Raw genomic sequence first — 19,984 nt, forward strand, 5'->3', positions numbered from 1 at the left:
GTAAAACATGATTATCTAACTTCCCATGTGTATGCTATGTATTTCATATCCGGTTAGGTATCCAGGAGAGTATGTATTTACATAACTGTAATTCAGTGTAGGTAGATACGGTCAACAAGAATCTAATAATCATTGACACCAGACTACCACTACAGGGGATAACAAGCTGAGGTTGTAATAACTCACCAAAGTTCAGTAATATCATAATTCCATATAAGATATCCATGTAGCCACCGGACATCATACCTAGTCTGGATCTTGCCACGGGATAATAAAGACAATCCTACCCCTTCGGCTCTAATTTCACGATAAAAACGGTTACTTCTTCACGGCTTATATCACATAAGCTCCAGTGTTTGTGAAGAATTGGACAAGACAATACCATACATCAAAGACGAATCTAGGGCTAGCCTTGATCGAATACTTGTGACCCTGTAGGACATGTAAAGAAAGCACGAAATTCATTGTGAGTAGGTGTTCTCTTGGACGTTAAGAATACACAAGATCTTGCTACGAGGTGTCTTGTTACATAAAGCAGAGGAAAATTAACTGATGACAGGTTGATGCTCTATGCCTTTAGCAGCTCATAGAAACAATCTTTCGATGTTCAAGTTTCTTGCCATCAGCACTAGCGAACATGGCTAAACTCCATAACTCTCACCCCCTACTAGATACTGAAAACGTAAATACACCTAGGACAATGGTGAGTTAAGCTGAAAGGTACTTATGGTCCAGCCAAACTGTATTCTTATCCTATTCTTCCTTTCCTACAGCATGTGTTATTTACATGATATTTGTTGGCTTTAGACCATTGTTATATGATGTATTAACATCTCGATTTTGCTGTCACGGTCCCAGGACGCTTGAAGTAGATGTCTATCAAAGGCAAATCACCTGTCGACGAGCTGCCTTTTCACAGACAAGTTGTATTACATATGAAGCCTCCTCTATGCTTTGTAGTTTACCATAGATATGCCTAGGTAGTTGACACCATCGTGAACTTAGTTAAGCCTAATAAAGGGGGCGGGTCACTACTCAGTCGTCACACACACAGAATCCTATCTTCCATCATCTCAACAATTCCTCTATGGCTCTAATTTGTAGTACCTGTCTCTAGGAAGGACTGTCATAAACAAGACAGGAATATCCACGATACACTCCGCGTCTGGAATACTAATGGTTGACCCGCCTTGTGCTCCAGACCCACGCCCCTTTCCCTACCACCCCTCTATTAGTATTCACTACCTATCCCTCATGCACCCGCCTTGAGTGGTTGTCTGCGAGATAACAACCTCTTTCCCCGTAAGTTCTACCAGCCCAAGGCAGCACAGTTGGAGCAGAAGTATCCGCTCTTACATGCGGTCCAAGTGTCTGCTTGCGCAACAGTAACCAGAGTGAATAGTTTCTGTGACCAAATTTCTCAAGCAGGAGCTGCGAATTCCCTTTACTCTGCTTTTCTTTTCCCTTCTCTCAAACATACTATTATTACATCATCAGCCTCTTCTTGTCATCCAATTCCTCCCTTCTCATCCAGGCTCAGGGTCTTGGTCAAGGGTTTCGAAACTCCTGGTAAGTCTCCTAATATCAAAACATTGATGAAGCGTGACATGTACAACACTGCAAAGAACATAAGATGAAGAAGAACTTACCAATTTTATTTAGCATTACCAGCTAGAATTAGGCCTTCTAACTTCTCTTCAGCCTATTTGGCACCACAAAACAGGTGGCAGTAAGCTACTTCTCTACGGCGTGATGTCTATCATGATCAGACTAGCATTTGCGATCGCCTTTCTGGCTTTCGCGACCGCAGCCGCTTCTGATCAGAATGGCTCATCAGCCGTGGATTGGAAGCATACGCCTGATGTCAAACTTCAAGTCAATCTCGTATTTCGCGTACTCTTTGCCATCCTCGGTACTGGGCTCTGTTGGCCTCCGCTTCGAGCCATGTGGCGCCATCGTGACATCCCGGGCGTTACACTCATCGTAGTCGTCGGCATCATGAATCTGTTCACCGTTCTGAATTCGATGATTTGGAGCCATGATAACTGGGACGACTGGTGGGACGGCCAGGGCTTCTGTGATATACAGATATATCTAGCGATGCCGTTGAGGACCATCTACGCGGCTACGATATTCGACACCGTGTACGAGTTGTCGCGCAAGTTCGACCTCAGAAGAGCAGTGGTACTCAGTCCTCAGGAACGGAGAAATCGAGTGTGGAAACAAGTTGCCATCATCTTTGTAGCCCCTGCCGTCCAGCTGGTCATGACGTACTTCATCACATCACAGCGGTACGAAATCGGCACTCTTGTCGGCTGTACTGCTGTGTACGACGATAGCTGGCCCACGATTCTACTGGTCGATGTGCCCATTCCGGTCTACGTGGTATTAGCTATCCCGTATACTTGTGAGTACATAACCTATAAGACAACCAAGAGTCCACCCCTTAAGTCACAGAGAAGCAAATGACTAACAAAGTATGCGTATAGTCTACGCTTACTTGCGCTTCAGACGGTACTCTAAAAGAAGCAGATTGGCAATCGAGTCTAACAGCGCTTCGGCATCTCGTCACATTCGACTACGTCGTCGCTTATACAATGTCACGGCATTGATCATGCTCATTTATGGCCCGATCTCTCTCTTTCTCCTCGGCGAAAACATTCGCATGGCAGTGAATTATCCGCCTACCCCGTATGATTTCGAGCGAATACACAGCAACACCCAGCAGTATCCGTGGAACTCCGTCATCTTCACGCCGTCTTGGGGTATCAACTGGCTGGAGATGAACCAGGCGTGGTTTTCCATCCTGACGACCGTGGCCATCGTCGCTTTCTTTGGCACCAGCGAGGAGTGTTCCCCCGTGTACTGTAGATACATGACATGGCTGGGTTTGGGGCGCTGCTTCCCGAGTCTTCGACTGCAAGCGGCTTCTGCTCCTCCCGAGCCCGGAGAAGATGAGCATCCTGACGACTTACTTCGTCACGGAATTGAGCTTGTGGAAATGGGAGCCGGAAACGGGGTAGTAGTAGCCGAGTAAGTATTTCCTTGTCTCTTCTAGTGACACAGGGCTTCATAGAGTGAGATGCTAACCGACTCCTGATCCTACAGGCGAAATATGCCCCCTTACTCCCATGAAGAACCCGGCTCGGAGCCTGGCTCAGAGAACGGCTCAGACAACGACACAGACGAGATCCTATCTTCGCGCCCGATGACACCGCAGCGAACCTTACCACCGCCGTCGATATCTACGTCTCCAACGGTATCCCTCTCCCAATTCCCGATGCCCCCGCTGCGCCGCCCCTTACCCATGCCCGTGGCCCACGTCCTCGACAACAGCATCAGACGAAACATAAACCTGCCCGGAAGTCCCCTCGAGCGCCTCCCCATCCAAGCTGTGATCCCCGACCGCCGCTCATCCCTTTTTCAGACCCCCCCTCCCCCTCCCCGCGTCCCCGCCAACGGCCCCCGTCGACGCCGCTCCTCGAACGCCGGACGACCCTCGCGTACCCGCTCCAACCGCTCGGACTCCCAGCCGATCCTCGCCACGACCAGCGCCTCCACCCCGGCCGTAGAAGAAGGAGGCGCCACCACCATGGACTCCCCGCGCAGCTCGCACGAAGCCGTCCAGCCGCGCGATCTGCTGGACAACGAGTCGAGCTGGAGCGGCTCTCACGCCCATCACCCTGGTGGCCCCGCTCGTCCCGCCCGTCCTCTGACCGCCGACACCGTGGTATGGCCGTTCTTCCCGCGCAGCAACTCGGCGTCGTCCTTCGTCCTGCCCCGCGAAACGACTGCCAGCGCCGCTGCTGCTGCTGCTGCTCGCCGCGTCTCCGTCGCCGCTAACGAGAGCCCCGCGCGCTCGACCAACGGCCACTACGTGCGCGTGCAGATCACGGGGGCCTTCGAGCCGACGCTCCCGCTCCCGCGGCCGCCACCTCCCGCCGCCACAGCAACGGGACGAGTCGGACGAGGGAGGCGGATCCCGAGGGAGGTGATGAATCGCGTTGGACGACGGGCTTCGGGGAACGGTGGTGATAATAGCAACAACAATAACAACAACAGCAGTAGCAGCAGCAACAACAACAACTGAAGTAAGTAGCTGCCAAGGAGCCTACAGACGTGCGCCCCGCGAAAAAGGGAGAAAAGAAAAAGGAGAAAGAAAGATAACTTGAAAGAAAATAAAAACTAATAAGAGCTTATGAACCAACCGGGCTCAGTGAGCATTGCTCTCCTGGAAACGGATAGCAACGAAGTTCCATCTGTTCAGGAGACGAGGGTGTTGTGTCTGTTAATAGGAGGTCATGAGCTAGGGCTAAAACGTGCGTTGCACTGCTGGAACCGGAGACCACCTGCCTAGGTACCTAATCATCTACGAAGGACAGAAGAAGAGAGAAACGAAAAAGAAAAGTTAAAAATATCAACAAGGAAGAAGAATCGAAGGGCGGAGTAGGTGGTGTGCGAAAGGGATCCGTCTTAATGTAATGTAATGTAATGCGTTCGCCACGCGCGGGCGAGTGCGATCGATCATACGAGAACGAGGTCGAGGGGAGTGTGAAGGGGAGAGATTGCGTTGTGTTTAACACCTACGTGGCTGTCGTCTGTTTTGATCGAGCAGCAAACCTTGCCCTCGTTCCATCCAGACGTTACCTCCAGCTCGTCGTCGAAGTCCAACCGGAAGAAGAGCCAGAGCCAATACTTGCGCTTTGCTGCTTGCATCCGTCTCGCATTAGATAATACATACCACTAGGTTAATGCTCTGATGCTAGTTAATTCCTGTCTGCTAGAAGCTCGCGTTGCCAGTAATATTAGGAGGTAGGTATAGCAGCTATTCAGGCACTTTAATACTAAGCTACCTTAGGTACCTTTAGCAATTGCTCGATCTGATTTCATAGGAAAAAACGAATCCCTACGTTAGGTAGTTTAATCAAAGTCCAAGTCCAAATTCAAGTGAAGTAAAGTCAAGTCAAGTCTAGGGGTGGGTATAATTATTATTGACAGTTGATGACCGGAACTATCTCAATGCGTAAATCATCCATTCAGGGCCCTCGCGGGCGGAATGTTCCCAATTCTTTGGTCTCTCTCAAGAAGAAATGTATAACTGACGTCTGACCTGCCATTACTTTCGGGTCATCTTGGGACTTGTTCTATCTCGACTACTCATCGACGTTAAAAAAAGCGTGTGGTAAAACAATGTCGGTTATGCCCTTAACAACGCCACGCCATGCTATGATATTAAGCTAGCGAATCCAACACTCGGAGAAAAGAAAAGAAAAGAAGAGAGAGACCTGGCTCCCGTAATAGATACATGATTAGAGTAAATGGCGAAAGTGCAGAAGGTATGCTGTGGGTATCTTCGTAATTCGTACAGCCCCCGATGGGTCGAGTCCGATTAAATAAGGTATGAAGTGAAAAATGAATTTGTACAGGGGATTAGTGTAATGAAGAATGGAAGGCTGTGATTATGCTTTGATGGGCGACTGGACTAATATGGCTGGCTTAGGTTCGGCCGGTAAATTTGGACCGGATCTTGACCCTGATCTCTCGCTTGAAGCGGGTGCTATCTCTGGATCAGGAATTTGAAAGTCGAGCTATTGAAGGGGTTAGAAATCTCTCAGAATGATTGGGAAAAGGACCCAACTTACATTCATATATCCTGTGCGTCTTAACGAGATGATTTTGGGAGGAATAGTATTTTCATCAGAGCCTACTGTTTTCTCCATCTCCTTATTCCACTGCTCAATCCAATCCTCTAAGTGACGTAACCTCATCTTAGTATACGTGAATCCTAGGTCGTCCCATAACCATCCCGTAAGTAAACCCAATACGCCATCGAGGATGTTTCTCCAGTTATAGGGGCTGAATATAGGTACGAGCTCCCCATTAAGCTTTTCGATAACTTGACGGAACTGCTGCTCTGATACACCTGCCGGCTCTAAAATCTCTGGATAAAGGTTTGAAAAGGTAGGCGCCAAATCTCCTTCTACTAGCCAATCTCTCCGAATACGTATAATCCGCGTACTCGAGTATTCCGGAGAATTTATGGGTACATGGGGATTTAAATGTGGATAACACGGGTGCTGCGGCCCCCATTCTTCGCCTAGATCTGGTTGATCAGGATCACCCATAATGGAAGAATCGCTGGAAGATATAGCCGAGCCAATGCCGGGCGGCAGTGATATGTTTGATCCATTATGTCGGTGGCCTAACACAGATGGTCCTCTTTCTAAGTCTTCGGAGAATGACCTCTTAGGATCATCATTTCCTATTGGGGACATGACGGCTTTCCCCTTTCCCTTGTCAAGCTTCTGAGGGGAGCTTTCAGATGTATCAGGTCGAACAAGTCCAAAGCTTATAGCTCTTGCACGCTTCGTAACACTCTGGCTATGCTTCCTCAACCCAGTGAATTTAAGTCGTTCGGCCTTGGGTTTGGGTTCTGATGGCCCAGCTTCAGTCTCCTGTGGATCCTGTGGAGGACTAGAAATGCGCTTGCCGTCGTAAGAAGCTCGGATCGAAAGAGGAAGGCTTATCCTCTTATCGGAACTAACCCTACCCTCTAGACGCGGGCTGGTCCGTGCCGATTTATCGTGAAGTGGAAGGAGTGGATAGTCGCCTGCTCCAAAGCCAATAGGTTCGGATAGGTCTGATGAAACTTGAATGGTAGGATGGTTGACGGGTACGGCAGGAGGCGGTGGTGTGGATGGACGGCGTTTGCGAGGTTGATGAGGGCGTCGTGGTGTTTGAGATGAAGAAGGAATTCTTGGAGTTGAATTGGTAGGATTCCAAAGACGACCAGGTCCGAATCGAGTTGGTAAACGATAAAAGGAAGTAGAATCAGTAGCGGCAGCACGATTGCGAAAAGGCGATCGGGGGATGCGATCGAATTGTGCGGGGGTCCCTGCAGCCAGCAAATTCCTTCGAGTATTAGTTGGTTGTCGCCGATGGGCAGTGACTACGGCAGGATCTGGGGCCGTCACAATGGGATATTCAGGCTGCTGAGATGGCGAATCAACAGAGACATTTGTCTGCTGTGCACCTAGGGCGGCCGGTAACGGGTTTGCAGAACGATTGTCTGCGTATGAAGCCGTTGGAGATGAGAAGAAGGAGAAATGACCGCCTCGACGGCCAGACTAGAAACTCGAGACACTCGAGAAATTCGATGTCGCGGAATAAAAACCGATTGACCTGATAAACTTTTCTCCCTTTTTCCCTCCTCTTTAACCTTAACTTTATTATACGGAGCCTCCAACGGTGAATTCGACGTATGCGTGTGCGTGTGCGATAGAGATGAATGTAATGAACGTGGCGGATTTAGTGGGCGTCGTGGGCGTCGTGGTCGGGTATGACAAAGATGGATGCAGATGCGGATGCAGACGCGATCGAATGGAATTGAAGCGAGTGAGGATTCTGCAGGTGACGGGGAGACAAACCAAACGGCCGTTGCGAGTGGCTGGTCCGGACACGGGTGTGGATACCACTGTGGGTGCTGTGGATGCTGCTGATAATGCTGTTTGTAGCACCGTTGCTGGCTAACTTTGTGGTGATAATTCGGGGCTTCCAGCGCTAACATGGAACACTGCAATGGCATGCTCATGCTGGCCCTTAAAGATCCAGAACGAAGAAAGGACCGCCAACTGACCGACGGCCCTTTGTCAGGTGACGTAACACTAAGTTGTCGGAATATCGGAATATCGGAATATCGGGATGTTGTATTATTGCATGGACTTGGACCTTGGACCTTAAATTCCAAAGACATATGGGCTTGTGGTTAGGTACGTATTCAGTGTACTTCACTTCACCTTTTTACTTTGCTCTTCTAAGTTCTCCCCTTTCTCTTTTGCATCTAAAAACCATCAAGTGATAAGACTGAATGCTGTTAACGCCAGATAGCATTCTCTGTTCCTTTTCGCTCGTTTTATATCGATATCAGACTTTCTGTCTTATTCCTTTTGGGGGCCGCTTTTGTGGTTGCGTACTCTCGTTCTTTTAATATCTTAGAAAGGGTGTCATCTTTCCTCATTGCTGTTAATTTTGGCTATCATCACACTATAGTTGCTGTTCGATTTTGCCTTAAGGAACGAACGTTGTTAGAAGTCAGCCTTGGGCGTGCGTATAAAGAGTCTGATATATATTGGCTGCTTGGGAAACAGAATATCAATGAATGCAAATCTTAGGTAAATTATCAACAGCAAAGGGAGGGTTTTAGGCAAACTTTACAAATATAAACCGTAAACCGTACTATGGTACCTACCTCTAATGTTATATGCGAGGAAGAGACCGTGCTTCTTTTCCTTATCCGCCTTTCCATAGTGTCCTTCTGTAGCCCTGGATACCAGCCCGGGCCAGCAAGCCAGCGCTACTAAGAAAAGAACAAGGCTTTAAATTGCTTTATTTTGCGGAGCTTTTTTTTCTTTTTTTTTTTTTTTTTTTTTTTTTTTTTTTTTTTCCCTCTCTCCTCTTCTTTCACTAGGTACCTAACCTATTTACCGCCTATCAAATCGCCGTCCAGCTAAAATGGGCCAGGCTTACAAGCTACACTCCCTTTCAGGGGCATCCTCGTAACTCATCGTTCCACCCAGTTCTGGCGCAGTGTCACGGATTCTGCTGAGCCTGGTCTGGTCCTGACTCCTGGGGGGCTGCTTGCGACCCGAGCAAGTGGGATAGTTAGATGGATCGAAAATTTTATCTCCAGCCTTTCTAGCCTAGCCTATCCAATCTTATCTTTTAAAAGACACTAGATTCCAGCTCTCACATCAGCAGCTCTAAAAACAACATCCGCAGTAGGAGTATAGTACGACATGGCGACTGTGTCTGTAGCTACCTGAAAGGTTCGTAAGGGACAGGCAAGGACTTTATCGGCGTAACTCGTATTGCATTCTCCTGCAAGGTACACCGGCATTGCCGCATCACGGTTACATCTACTGTATTGGACATATGGTCATTGCTCAACTGCAGCCCTGGATAGACGCTTGGCATCATGTCGAAATAGTATTTACACAAGAGCATTAACACAAGAGCATTAATGCAATCCTAATCAAGTGTAAAAACGGTATGCCTTTTATTAAATCCGAGAGGAGTTTTTAATATAGGTAATAGAAAGAAAAGGGCTAATTATAGGTAATTTAACCCCATACGTAATCGCTTGAAGTTATTCTAGCGCGCCCCTGCATTAGGTGCAACATTCTGGACGCATTCTAGATTCCTCAGGTTAGGTAGTCTAGCTCTTAACTTATAGGTACCGATTGGAATAGAAAAGAGCCGTGGTTCTTCCTGCCAGGTACCACCTCCAGGGCTTGTCTTGACGATATTCTTCCACCGATATGCTCTATGATGATAGCACACAACATGCCATCATTCCCGCACTAGCCCTATTCAATCATTATATGCCTAAACAGCATACCAAAGAATCCTCTTTTACTTAAAGTCTTATTCTAACTTTTTAATCCAGTAGTGTATTAGGTATAGTACTTGTTAAAGCTGCGCATAGAGAGTTGCATAAGAAAACCAGATATTATGGAAGAAAAAAAAAGACACAGTACCTGTATAAATTACATTAGGTACCTTAGGTACCTACATAGTGACAGGTAACGTGTGCAGTTTACCTAGCAATAGGTACGCTAGGCATAATATACTTGGTGACGTAACATTTAGCTGCTGAACCAATAGGACAGCTCCACTAGATCTGAGCCCGTGCGGCATGAGCGCCCTATTTCCCCCCAAAAGCGTAAGGAGTGACCTCATCTGCCAAGCAGGGAGTCTTGGAGTCTTCTCACATCAGATTATCCCTGCCATCGCATATCCCCAGACCCCACGAGCAGAGCATATACTACTCTTTCCATCTACATCGTGGTTCTTTCCATCATTGACGTATTACTCGCGCAGCCCCTACGGGCTTGAGATATCAATTTACCCGAAACCCGACAGCCATCAAAGGTATAATCCAGGGTTTTACGATCTCATGTAGCTTCATAGCCCTTAGAAACTCATCATGGCTGATGAGAGCTGCACTTCCCCCTCGACATCAGCAGCCAACGCAACTGGTCGAGCAACATCGCTTACCGGTAATGAACCCCCAAGTTTCAGCCTGCGCCGAGCTGCAACAGTTGGTCAATCCGCTCCCATGCGGCGTCGCTCCACTGTGAATACGGGCTCGCCCTCTGCCGCCGAGAATGGCTTTGCAGATGTTCGAAGACGGAGCTCCACATACTCGGACTTCAGTTTGAACGATGCTAGAAGGGATCTGGAGACAAGCGCAGATGAAATCCTCAATCCGAGCAAGTCTGGCTCGAAGCAAGGGGAAACATCCCCATATGTCTATGTTCCACTTACATTGGCCTTGCTCCCCGCCATAGCCGGTATATTCTTCGAAAATGGGAGCGCTTTCTTCACCGATCTGATACTACTCAGCTTGGCTGCTGTATTTCTTCATTGGTCCGTCACGCAACCGTGGGATTGGTATCGCTCCGCGCAGGAAATACGCATCGTGAGAGATGAGATTATGACGGAGGCTGTCTTCGAGTCTGACAGCGACGTCGAACCACCCACAACTCTCGAAAATGTCCCCGAAGAAGCAAGCAAAAAGGATGAGTCTGGGGAAGCAACCGAAGGCGCATCCGAAAGACGAAGTCGTCAGTGGAAAGAGCGCCAACATGCAGCGCTCAGAGAACTCTATTTTCATGAGATGGCTGCTCTAGCATGGTGTTTTATATTTCCTTTACTCGGCGCATATCTTTTACACACTATTCGCGGGCAGTTGACGAGACGCTCCGAAGGTCTAGTATCCGACTACAACCTCACCATTTTCCTTTGTGCCGCTGAGATCCGCCCCGTTTCACATCTAATAAGGATGCTCCAACACCGAACATTACGGATCCAGCAAATCGTCGCGAAGAACCCCCATGAAAAAAGATCGGTTACAACGGAGGAGTTCAAAGCACTTTCTGCCAGGCTAGATGAGTTGGAAGCACAAGGAGTCACTAGTGATACTAATTCGAACACTACCGTACGACCTGATGTGCCACAGTCAAAAGCGATTCAGACGGCAGTGGCTCAAGAGGTTCGCAGTAGCATTCAACCAGAGCTGGATGCTTTAAATCGCGCTATGCGCCGATATGAGAAGAAGCTCACACTCCTCGCATGCCAAACCGACAACCGTATCGAGTACGTCGACTACAGGCTCAATGACGCCATCGCGCTTGCTGCCGTCGCAGCCAAGAACAGTAACGCTCAATGGAACCTGGGCGTGTGGTTCATGGACAAGACTATCGCGCTCATTACGCTTCCGTTTCATGCGTTAGTAGCAGTATCTACCTTTCCCTTCCGGACGATATCCGCTATGCTTAGTCGGAAGAGTAGATCTTCGTCCGAGAAGGCCCAGAGAACTATACGCAACGGGAAAGCGGTCGCTCAAGGCAGAGTCGGTTCTGATCGCATGCCTGCGCGCGTGTCTAGGAGATAGGGTTCGTGTATTATGAGGCTTATGAATGTACGATGGCGGTTAGGTTATAGGGATATAGGTTAGGCAAGGTTAGGCAAGGTGGTCTGTACTAGGTAATAATTAGGTACGGATGGCTCGGCACGGGGAAGGAGGACGACGGGAAAAGGGTAAAGAGGGAAGGGGGATGGGCTTATCAAACGGAGTTTGGACACGGCTCGCTCATAATACTCTCAACGAGGTTTTAACGGCGGTAGGAATTAGGCATTGGTAGATTCATTCATAGGGCCATTCTCCTTTTAAGACCAATTCTTTTCAAGTTACAATTATATCAATACCCACCTGGGCAGGTGTATTCATTTTCATGCAATCGTAAATTTGTAAAGCAATCGGGTCCCTATGCGGGCTCTATGTAGGTAGTTTGCCCCATCTGTGCGTCCCGACTCCCGACACCTACCTACATAGTATACAAATAGTATACCTACAAACTTTCTTTCGTCCTCTCTTCCTCTCTTACATGGCTGAAATATTGAAAAGACACGTCAGATAGGTACTCCAACCAACGAACGCACGTCATGCTGCGGGGACATCTTGTCCTAATAGAAAAAGGCTGGTATGCTCCTCCATGCACATCACAATATTTCCCCGTCTTTCAGATAATATTAGATGCGGCCAAGCCCTTTCTTTTCTCGGTTTTAGGACTTGAGCTGACTACCTAGGTACTATGCAAACTACCAGCTTTCAGCTAGCTACCTAACCTAACCTAGCATAGTATGCACAAAGTAGAGGGATCTTATAATAGGTGAACGCATGCAGTAGCGTAGGGTTAGGCATTTGAGGTATGGTATGTGGTGGGTGTTGTTTTCGGGGGGTCCCACTGGTGCCTGGCAGAATCCGCTCGATGGATGGTACTGTATGGTATGGTATGGTGCGGTAACTGTATGGACCCATGGGTTCGGCAGACCGGGTCAAAGTCCAAGTCTAAATAAGATTCCATCAACTTTACCAACATCGTCCTGGTCCCGGGAACTATCTTTAATACTTAATATCTTAATAAAGACCACAATCCATATTCCGTACCTATTTATGCCAATATGAATTTAATATACTTCCTAATATATTATCTGTCAAAATATATATCTAGTCACATTTTCACATCTACCTTAAGCCACGCAGATTGGTATGAGATCAAATGCGCTCTGCGCGAGATCTCACCCCAACCCATCTGCCCATCCAACATTTTCGACCCTGCAAGGATGGCAGAACGGAGAACGGGTAAGCAAATGCGAATATAGTAATTATTGTGCTCTGACTCGCACGTGCGAACCTGCGTCGCGCGAAATGTATGTATGTACCTAGTGTAATTCAAAGCTTGCTGCCGGACGTTGATATTTATTATCGATGCGCGTATCCGGCGTCGTACCGGGACGCACTACTTTTGTAAGCAAACCTCGTAAGGCCCAAAAGGTAGGTAAGAGGCAGAACCTTGGAAGTAAAATAGTTAATCTCGTGATTGGGCAGTGGAACACTGAACACACGTTCCATCGACGTACAAACGTTGCGAGATCCCGCCCGTTACCACCCTCCTCTACGCTGCGGGACGAGGCATCTCGCTACTGCAATGCTAAATGGTAGCTCGCGACCGATGCCAATTGGTGGTGGCGGTACCCTAGAGCGTAATTAAACTCGCTTCTTCTTTTACTCTGCACCGCGTCATTTCAATATTGCGCCCATTTTTAGGCGCGCTACTACTTATTGCCTAAACGTATAGTTTACGTCCTTTGCAACTTGAAAAAGTCTTCAGTCATCGGTACAGGTATCGTCTTCGTTCATAAGATACCGCTGATTCTTCAACCTGGACAATTGGGTCAGTAGAGTCGGTGAGCTGATCATCGTCAACTGCGTCAGACTAGTAGCTGATGTACTTATCCCGAAATGCGCGTGCGGCGGCCGTGTTCAGGTGCGACCTACGCTGCTGGTTTAGGAGGTATGCTGTGCTGGTTCCTATTGAGAATGTGCTGAACCAAACTGTACAGTAGGTACAATAGTACTTATCCTTGCTGCGTGCAGCGTCGTACGTGGCGTTGGCTAGATGCGGGATCAACAGCCAATGCCAGATGAGCGATCGTGAGCAAGACGTTCAGGACGTCCCAGCTGCCTAGGTGGAATCGATGACGGACCTCCTTTCTAAATTTCAAATCCAGGAACAACTTGCTTTTAACCCCCCGCCATCTCTTAAGGGGAGAAAAGGATCTGATACCTCGCTAAACTTGGTGGCTTCAAATTTTGATAAATTTGATTCGAACTATTGAATCGCACGTGTCGCGCCTCTCGTCGCTGAGACGTACCTACCTTGGGTACTCATTGACACCCGGGATCGAAAAGAGCCGCTCGGCCTGCTCCATCGTCATGACTGCGGCCGTGGGTAAGAATAACGGACGAAAAGATGAGCAGTATACCTAATGAGGATTCTCTCGTGCTACGTAAACCATACATCATCGAAGCAAATTATTGCTGATCTCGCGTTGAAAGATGGGGCTTTTATTCCGAACTTCGAATTTTGAAGGACAGCAGAAAGACAAAAGAACGAAAAGAGTATTAATCAAACGTTCATCGAAGTTGGAAGCAGCCTGGGTGGATACCAGTGGATACCTCCTAGGAAAAGATGCAACTAAGGTTTACCAGTAGACTGCAATAGCCAGGGGGGGCCTTTTGCAGGGCTGGCAGGGGTTACGCTGCTGAGTCACACATCACATTGTCCAATCGGCGATCAAGCCAAACCGTTTGTTACCCGATTTGGAATAAGCACCCGTCCCGTTCCTGCTTGACTGGGTCAGGTCTCTTTGGTTGAAGTTGGATTGGAAGGCAGTTGCAGGTTAATTCTCTTCCGGAATCCGAGCAAGTGGAAGTACCTTAAGCAAGGCAAGTAGCGAGAAAATGTATTGTACATAGGAGCAAGGGGAAAACAAAAAAAAAAGTACTTCAACTCACTTTGCTTCATGTCCATTCGCGTCCAACTCGTCTGTGCTAATCTCCCGCGGTCAACGTCCCAAACGCACCCATTGGATGGTCATGCCATCGTCATACGCGCATCAATCACACGGCATACGCATACGCCCTAGTAGTCCAGCCCTTTCCCATGAGTTTTCATGGAAAATATATGCAAGATATACTGCCAAGTAAGTGGTGGCCTGCTAGGCGCAGAAAGCAATTTCGTAGACATGCATACCGACATGCCCTCCAGCTACCGTGGGCTGGCTGAGATGCCACTAGACAATGTAAGTACAGTGAGGTATTGAATAATAGCCTGGTCGGTGGGTTGGGTAGATTTTCGAGCAACTGGGCTGGTGACCCTATTACCAAAAAAAAAAATCTTTTCTTTTTTCTTTTCTCTTCTTGTTCCCGTCCATCGGGTCGTTAGATCCCAATAGTCTCTTACCGTTCATGCTGGATGCCGTTGCATGAACGAAAAAAAGAGGCTGAGAGGTTTACTATTGATACGTTGTGGTTTAATGGCGTCTTCCTTGATAAGTTTGATCTACTGGTACGTGCCCTCCCCTTCTACCCAGGACGCATGCGGGACGACCCTGAAGTTTCAGTTGCTTCTGAGCTCACTCCATTCCAGAACTTCGGCCCAACTTGATACCCACCGTTCGTTCGCAGCTTCGCGAGCTTGTATAACGAGTCGAAAAGCTCCGAGTCCTCGCATTGCTTGTCGTCGTTGATGTCATTCATCTATTGCAAAACCTTTCTCTCTTAACTACCTTTCTTATCGACACTTTCTCCTAAGTATAGCCCACTACTAGGCATGCCTCTTAGATGGTAGTCTCGAACAAGAAAAGTGCTTCCAAGAGCGCTGTATTATTGGCATATTAGTTCAACGTCGATATATCTTGTAAATCTTTCAAGATGCTTCCGAAGTGGTCGAGCTTTTATGCTTTGATCTATTTATTCGTCTGCTTCAATGTGGTGGCAGCAGGGCGATTAGGACCATATCCGAGACAAGAAACCTCTCCCTCGACGACAGAGGCCACAAAGACGACACAAGATGGAGATAGAGAAACCACGACAACTTCTCCAGATAACTCAGAAACTCATTCTAGTTCTTCAGCAAAGCCTACGTCCGTCGAGGTTACTACTAGCGTAACCAGCACCCCAGCAGCAACGGCGATTCCCTCCGCCCTCAATGGGAATAATCCGAGTAATGATAGCTTTTCTGAACAACGTAAGTAAACCACCATCTCTTTTCCATTAGAGTATCCAATGTGAGTGTCTAACCGAATAACCGTAGCGGCTGTTATTGAGGGTGAATTGCCCTTACAGCCTCGACTAACGCCAGGATGGGGCGTTTCAGGTGCAATTATGCTCATTACCGGAATTGTGTATGCTTTGGTAGGCATCAAGAATACACGGCTACATACCTTCTTCTCTTCGGCATATCTTGCTAGTCTCAGCATAACGGTCCTGATCGTTTACGTTATGAACCTTCCCGTATCGGATGCCGTTCAAGGGGCATATGTTGTGGGTGCCATATGTGCCGGTCTGATCGTGGGTGGAGCTGCAACTATCTTCAAAGAGCTTACTGAGGGCCTTGGATGCCTCCTTGGTGGTTTCTGTTTTTCTATGTGGCTTCTCACTTTGCATGAAGGTGGTTTACTTCCCTCTACTGCCGGGAAAGCGATCTTCATCGCGGCTTTCACTGTTGCGGGGTTTGCCTTCTACTTCAGCCACTACACGAGGCCGTACGCTATGATTGGCTTGATGTCTTTTTCGGGTGCAACAATTACAGTTTTGGGCATTGATTGCTTTAGTAGAGCAGGGTTAAAAGAATTCTGGGCTTATATTTGGAACCTGAACGACGACCTATTCCCACTCGAAACCACGACGTATCCGTTAACGAAAGGTATAAAGGTGGAGGTTGCTATCATTATTGTATTGACCGTTCTCGGCTTGATCTCTCAGTTCAAGCTATGGCGCGTGATTCAAGATCATCGTGCGAGACGACTCGCAGCCGAAGCGGAATTTCAGAGGATGCGAGACGAAGAGGAGGCCAATGTCGGAAGACGGGTTGAAGAAGACAACAAGCGTGAAAGGAGGCAATGGGAGACGGCATACGGAGATTTGTCAACGCCGCCGAGCCCTACTGTTTCGCGCGACTCAGGTGTTGGTGAGATCGAGAATGAGAAGAAGGGCCAGGTAAGCCGGACGACTGTTCAGCCCGTTTCGTCAAGTGAGACAGAGAATGAGAATGCAATCGAGATGGCAGATCTCCCATCCGAAAACAACACATCTTCCGAGGCTGAGAAGCAGCTAGACGAGGGTCTCGTCATTGCGGGGCACGATGAAGATAATCGGGTAACTGTTAGGGTTTCGAGGGACTACCACAATAACGATGAGTCAATGCCCTTGCCGGAACCGGATGAAAAAGCCTGGATGGCCGGTGTTGAAAGTGAATCGCAACCTGTGTCTCCAACGTCACGCAATTCGCGAAGGATATCAAAACTAGCCGGTCCCGAGATAATACCTTTACCATTTAAAGTCCCGGAACCACAGGAAGAGGAGGAGATCGATGATGGTGATCGGTCGTCATTCGCAACATTTGCTGATGAAGACGACCGGTCCATTACGTTGAGTAAAAGAGCCTCAAGGGCGTCTCTGTCACATAGACTGTCTGTTGGTTCAGGTAACTTGCTACGAAGTTTATCTCAACGCTCGAAACGGTCTGAGGCATCCAAACGACAGACTGGGGAATTCGAGTTGCCGCAGCATTCTCCTGGATGGGGAGGAAGCAAAGAGGGGTTAGTATCCAAGGATCAGAAACCTCCTAGAGATACTGGCTCTATCGCTGCTACCGTTGACGGCATGAGTGATAGCAGCGAAAAAGACACAATATTAGCTAAAGCCGAAGAACCTACGCGAACAGGGGAAATCAAAGCAGAACTAGCAGATAGACAGTCGAAGGGCGAGTCCACTCCTGACAACCAGCTTGTCGCACAACCCAAGCCAAACGACTCAGGCGCCCATTTTGAAGTTCGGCCTTACTCGGTAGTAGAGACAGTTGCAACTGACATATTAAACCCGTCATTACTAGGAGAGCCTCCGGAAGATGGATCAAAAACAAGGAGCGGAGCAAATGCTGCAGGAAAGGTGGATGGGGTAGATGAGACTAACAAACTTGCTAACGTAGCGGAATCGAAAACTCCCTCTGACACGTCTAAGGTTGCCAAATCCGCATCCCCATCCGCTGTGTCCTCCGCGAGCCTTACCAAAGAGCATCTTCCTTCCAGCTTGTCACGTGTTGCTCTGTCGTATCGTACAAACGAGTGGGCAAAACATCTGACGCTAGCAGAAACACCCGAGCCTGATACATTATACCTGAATGAGTATCCTGAGGCCGAAGAGGAGGTTCCTGCCCCTGTTAATGTTGATGAACTGCAGCAAACAGCCGAGGGTGGTATTCCACCTGCCCCCATAGTGAGGTCTCCTTCTTCAGTATCCAATGTCGGATCAAACGCACAGCTCAACCGTTCTTCTTCAGGATTGACTGTCACAGACGGATCAAATGTCATAAAAGCGACCCAGCTGAATGTCCACACTGGGCAAAATCTACGGATGAAGGGTCGCCGACAGTCGGGAGATATTATTATTCAACCAATTCTAGAAGAGAATGGCGAAGAACACCTCAGTATTAAAGCTGGTGCTATACAGGAGGAAAGAGATGGTTCTGTTTTGAAATCAGGCCCTCCTTCGCCTTTGGAACTTGAACCGCAAATTACGAGTCGGCTTTCTGTCCCGGGTGTTGTGTCATACTCTAGTCCCCAGACGCTAATTGGCAAGAGGGATATGTTTTTACGTAGCAAGTCTCAATCAACACTGCTGCTTTCACAAGCAATCCCCGAGACTACACAATACTCATTTAACCCGACCAGCCAAATGGAACAACCATATAATTCGCTAGCCCCTTCGCCATTTGTCGGTCAGGATGCTGATGATCTCCCTCTGAGCAAAAGAAAGGAGCTTATTCGGCAGAGCAGTTTGCTTCCCGCTAAATCGGCTGCTGTCATCCCCAGGCCAAATAGCACGATGAGAATGGCTTATACACCTGGTCTTGGTCAAGGACCCAGCTCACCAGTCGCGGCTGAGAGCGCACAGTTCGACTCCCACCAACCTCAAAGGCATTCCACAGCTCCATCCCAAGCACACCGCGAAGCCCTACTAGCCAGTTTTCGGCAGTCCGTTGCTGTAGATCTACGAGCCGGTACTCCTATCTCGCCCGCCGCTAATAACAGCGGGGAGGCTCCTATGATTCGTTCTTCTTCGGCAACTTTGCTCGGACCTATAGGGTTACGAAATGGGAGCAATGACGTCCAGCAAACGATTGATCAACAGAGAAGTGTACTTCTCTCCCAGCGGGAACAAGAGGCACAGAGGAAAGAACAGGAGCGCCGAGAGAAAGAGCGTAACGAGCGCGCATTTGAAGAAATGATGCGCCGTGGTGACCTCATGGATGCTCATCGGGAAGCTATGAGGAAGATGCAACGCAGCATCAAGGACCAATGACACAAGAATATGTAGGGGCTATAAGGGTATATATATATATATGAGCAAACGGATATACGGATTTCATAAGTTCCAAAACATCGTCTTGGGGTCAGGTTGGTAACGGCAGGAATTTGATACCCTTTCTTTCCCTCATTTTTTTTCCACATGTTTCTTATACCGAAAAGTAGCGATGGGCCACGGCTTATACAACGATGTGTTTTGTCGGTACTGTACCAATGCGCACGCAGACGAGCTAATCCGATCCTTGCTGGTTTGGCGCCTATTTTCTAATATGTAATATCTGGGATGGAATTAGAAAAAGGGTATCTATCATCAAGGGGAGAAGCTGTTGGCCAGGTAGGTAACTAGAGGCGAGGGGGATGCATATAATGGGAACACAACATAAGCATATAGATCTACATGTGTAAGCTTCAGGTATATTTGATATTATTATCATCTGCCAGTCGGCTGAGTTTCTATATTTATGTATGTACGTGAATGTGACATAAACAAGTTGTGCTATTTTTTTTTCTTTTGGTTAGTCTTAACAATGCATTACGACTTATATCTCCCCGGTTGTCCGAGCTTAGATCGAGGCAAATGGAAAGACGTATCACATTTTGCTTTTAAAGTATTCATTTCAAACTGTGACCGAGTTTGCAATGGCTTGATTTTTCGAAATCGGACTTCAGTACCTAATAATGCCGATATCCCATGGACTTTTATGCACCGTGCATATAGGTATGTACTACGTAAGCACACTGGTATTAAGAAAAAAAAACGCCAAACGTAAAAGGCTGATGATTCGAGGTAGATACGTAGGTAGGTAGGTAGGCTTCAGTTGGTTGAATTATGTATACCTAGCCCTTTAATTTTATCTTAGGTAGGTACGTAAGAGGTATGTACGTACCTACTCATGGACTAGGTAAGAACCTTCAATGTAGGAGTATGGCATTAGGTACCCGCTTTGACGTTAATGGAAGCAATGAAGGCGCAATACCTGCCTCAACT

The 19,984-nt window shown here is 47.9% G+C and overlaps 4 protein-coding genes across 4 annotated transcripts; 3 read left to right on the top strand and 1 right to left on the bottom strand.

Annotated features, from left to right (window-relative positions):
- Positions 1-1,752: 1,752 nt before the first annotated feature.
- F4812DRAFT_465347 (pheromone A receptor-domain-containing protein) lies at positions 1,753-4,090 on the top strand (the record flags this gene model as incomplete). The annotated part of the gene is made up of 3 exons (XM_047938428.1): positions 1,753-2,407; positions 2,490-3,033; positions 3,109-4,090. The coding sequence occupies 3 exons, from the start codon at positions 1,753-1,755 to the stop codon at positions 4,088-4,090; spliced, it is 2,181 nt and encodes a 726-aa protein (XP_047789609.1).
- Positions 4,091-4,756: 666 nt separating this feature from the next.
- On the bottom strand, positions 4,757-8,797 carry F4812DRAFT_465348 (Golgin subfamily A member 7/ERF4 family-domain-containing protein; the record flags this gene model as incomplete). Its single annotated transcript, XM_047938429.1, has 3 exons — positions 4,757-5,588; positions 5,643-7,127; positions 8,750-8,797. 3 exons carry the CDS (start codon positions 8,795-8,797, stop codon positions 5,460-5,462), a joined length of 1,662 nt encoding a protein of 553 aa, XP_047789610.1. The 3' UTR covers positions 4,757-5,459.
- A 966-nt stretch (positions 8,798-9,763) lies between these two features.
- On the top strand, positions 9,764-11,518 carry F4812DRAFT_432066 (uncharacterized protein). Its single transcript, XM_047934482.1, has one exon. It carries the CDS (start codon positions 9,986-9,988, stop codon positions 11,453-11,455), a length of 1,470 nt encoding a protein of 489 aa, XP_047789611.1. The 5' UTR covers positions 9,764-9,985; the 3' UTR covers positions 11,456-11,518.
- A 3,143-nt stretch (positions 11,519-14,661) lies between these two features.
- On the top strand, positions 14,662-19,122 carry F4812DRAFT_58213 (uncharacterized protein). Its single transcript, XM_047939218.1, has 3 exons — positions 14,662-14,975; positions 15,057-15,656; positions 15,723-19,122. The coding sequence occupies exons 2-3, from the start codon at positions 15,341-15,343 to the stop codon at positions 18,989-18,991; spliced, it is 3,585 nt and encodes a 1,194-aa protein (XP_047789612.1). The 5' UTR covers positions 14,662-14,975; positions 15,057-15,340; the 3' UTR covers positions 18,992-19,122.
- The last annotated feature ends 862 nt before the right edge of the window (positions 19,123-19,984 follow it).

This window comes from Daldinia caldariorum (assembly GCF_022478825.1).
Source record: "Daldinia caldariorum strain CBS 122874 unplaced genomic scaffold F4812scaffold_10, whole genome shotgun sequence".
Taxonomy (NCBI): domain Eukaryota; kingdom Fungi; phylum Ascomycota; class Sordariomycetes; order Xylariales; family Hypoxylaceae; genus Daldinia; species Daldinia caldariorum.

Bases quoted from the DNA above. Each gene is read 5' to 3' on its own strand.
- F4812DRAFT_432066 (XM_047934482.1), top strand. From the start codon at position 9,986: ATGGCTGATGAGAGCTGCACTTCCCCCTCGACATCAGCAGCCAACGCA.
- F4812DRAFT_58213 (XM_047939218.1), top strand. From the start codon at position 15,341: ATGCTTCCGAAGTGGTCGAGCTTTTATGCTTTGATCTATTTATTCGTC. The intron at 15,657-15,722 runs GTAAGTAAACCA...GAATAACCGTAG, and splicing joins TGATAGCTTTTCTGAACAAC to CGGCTGTTATTGAGGGTGAA.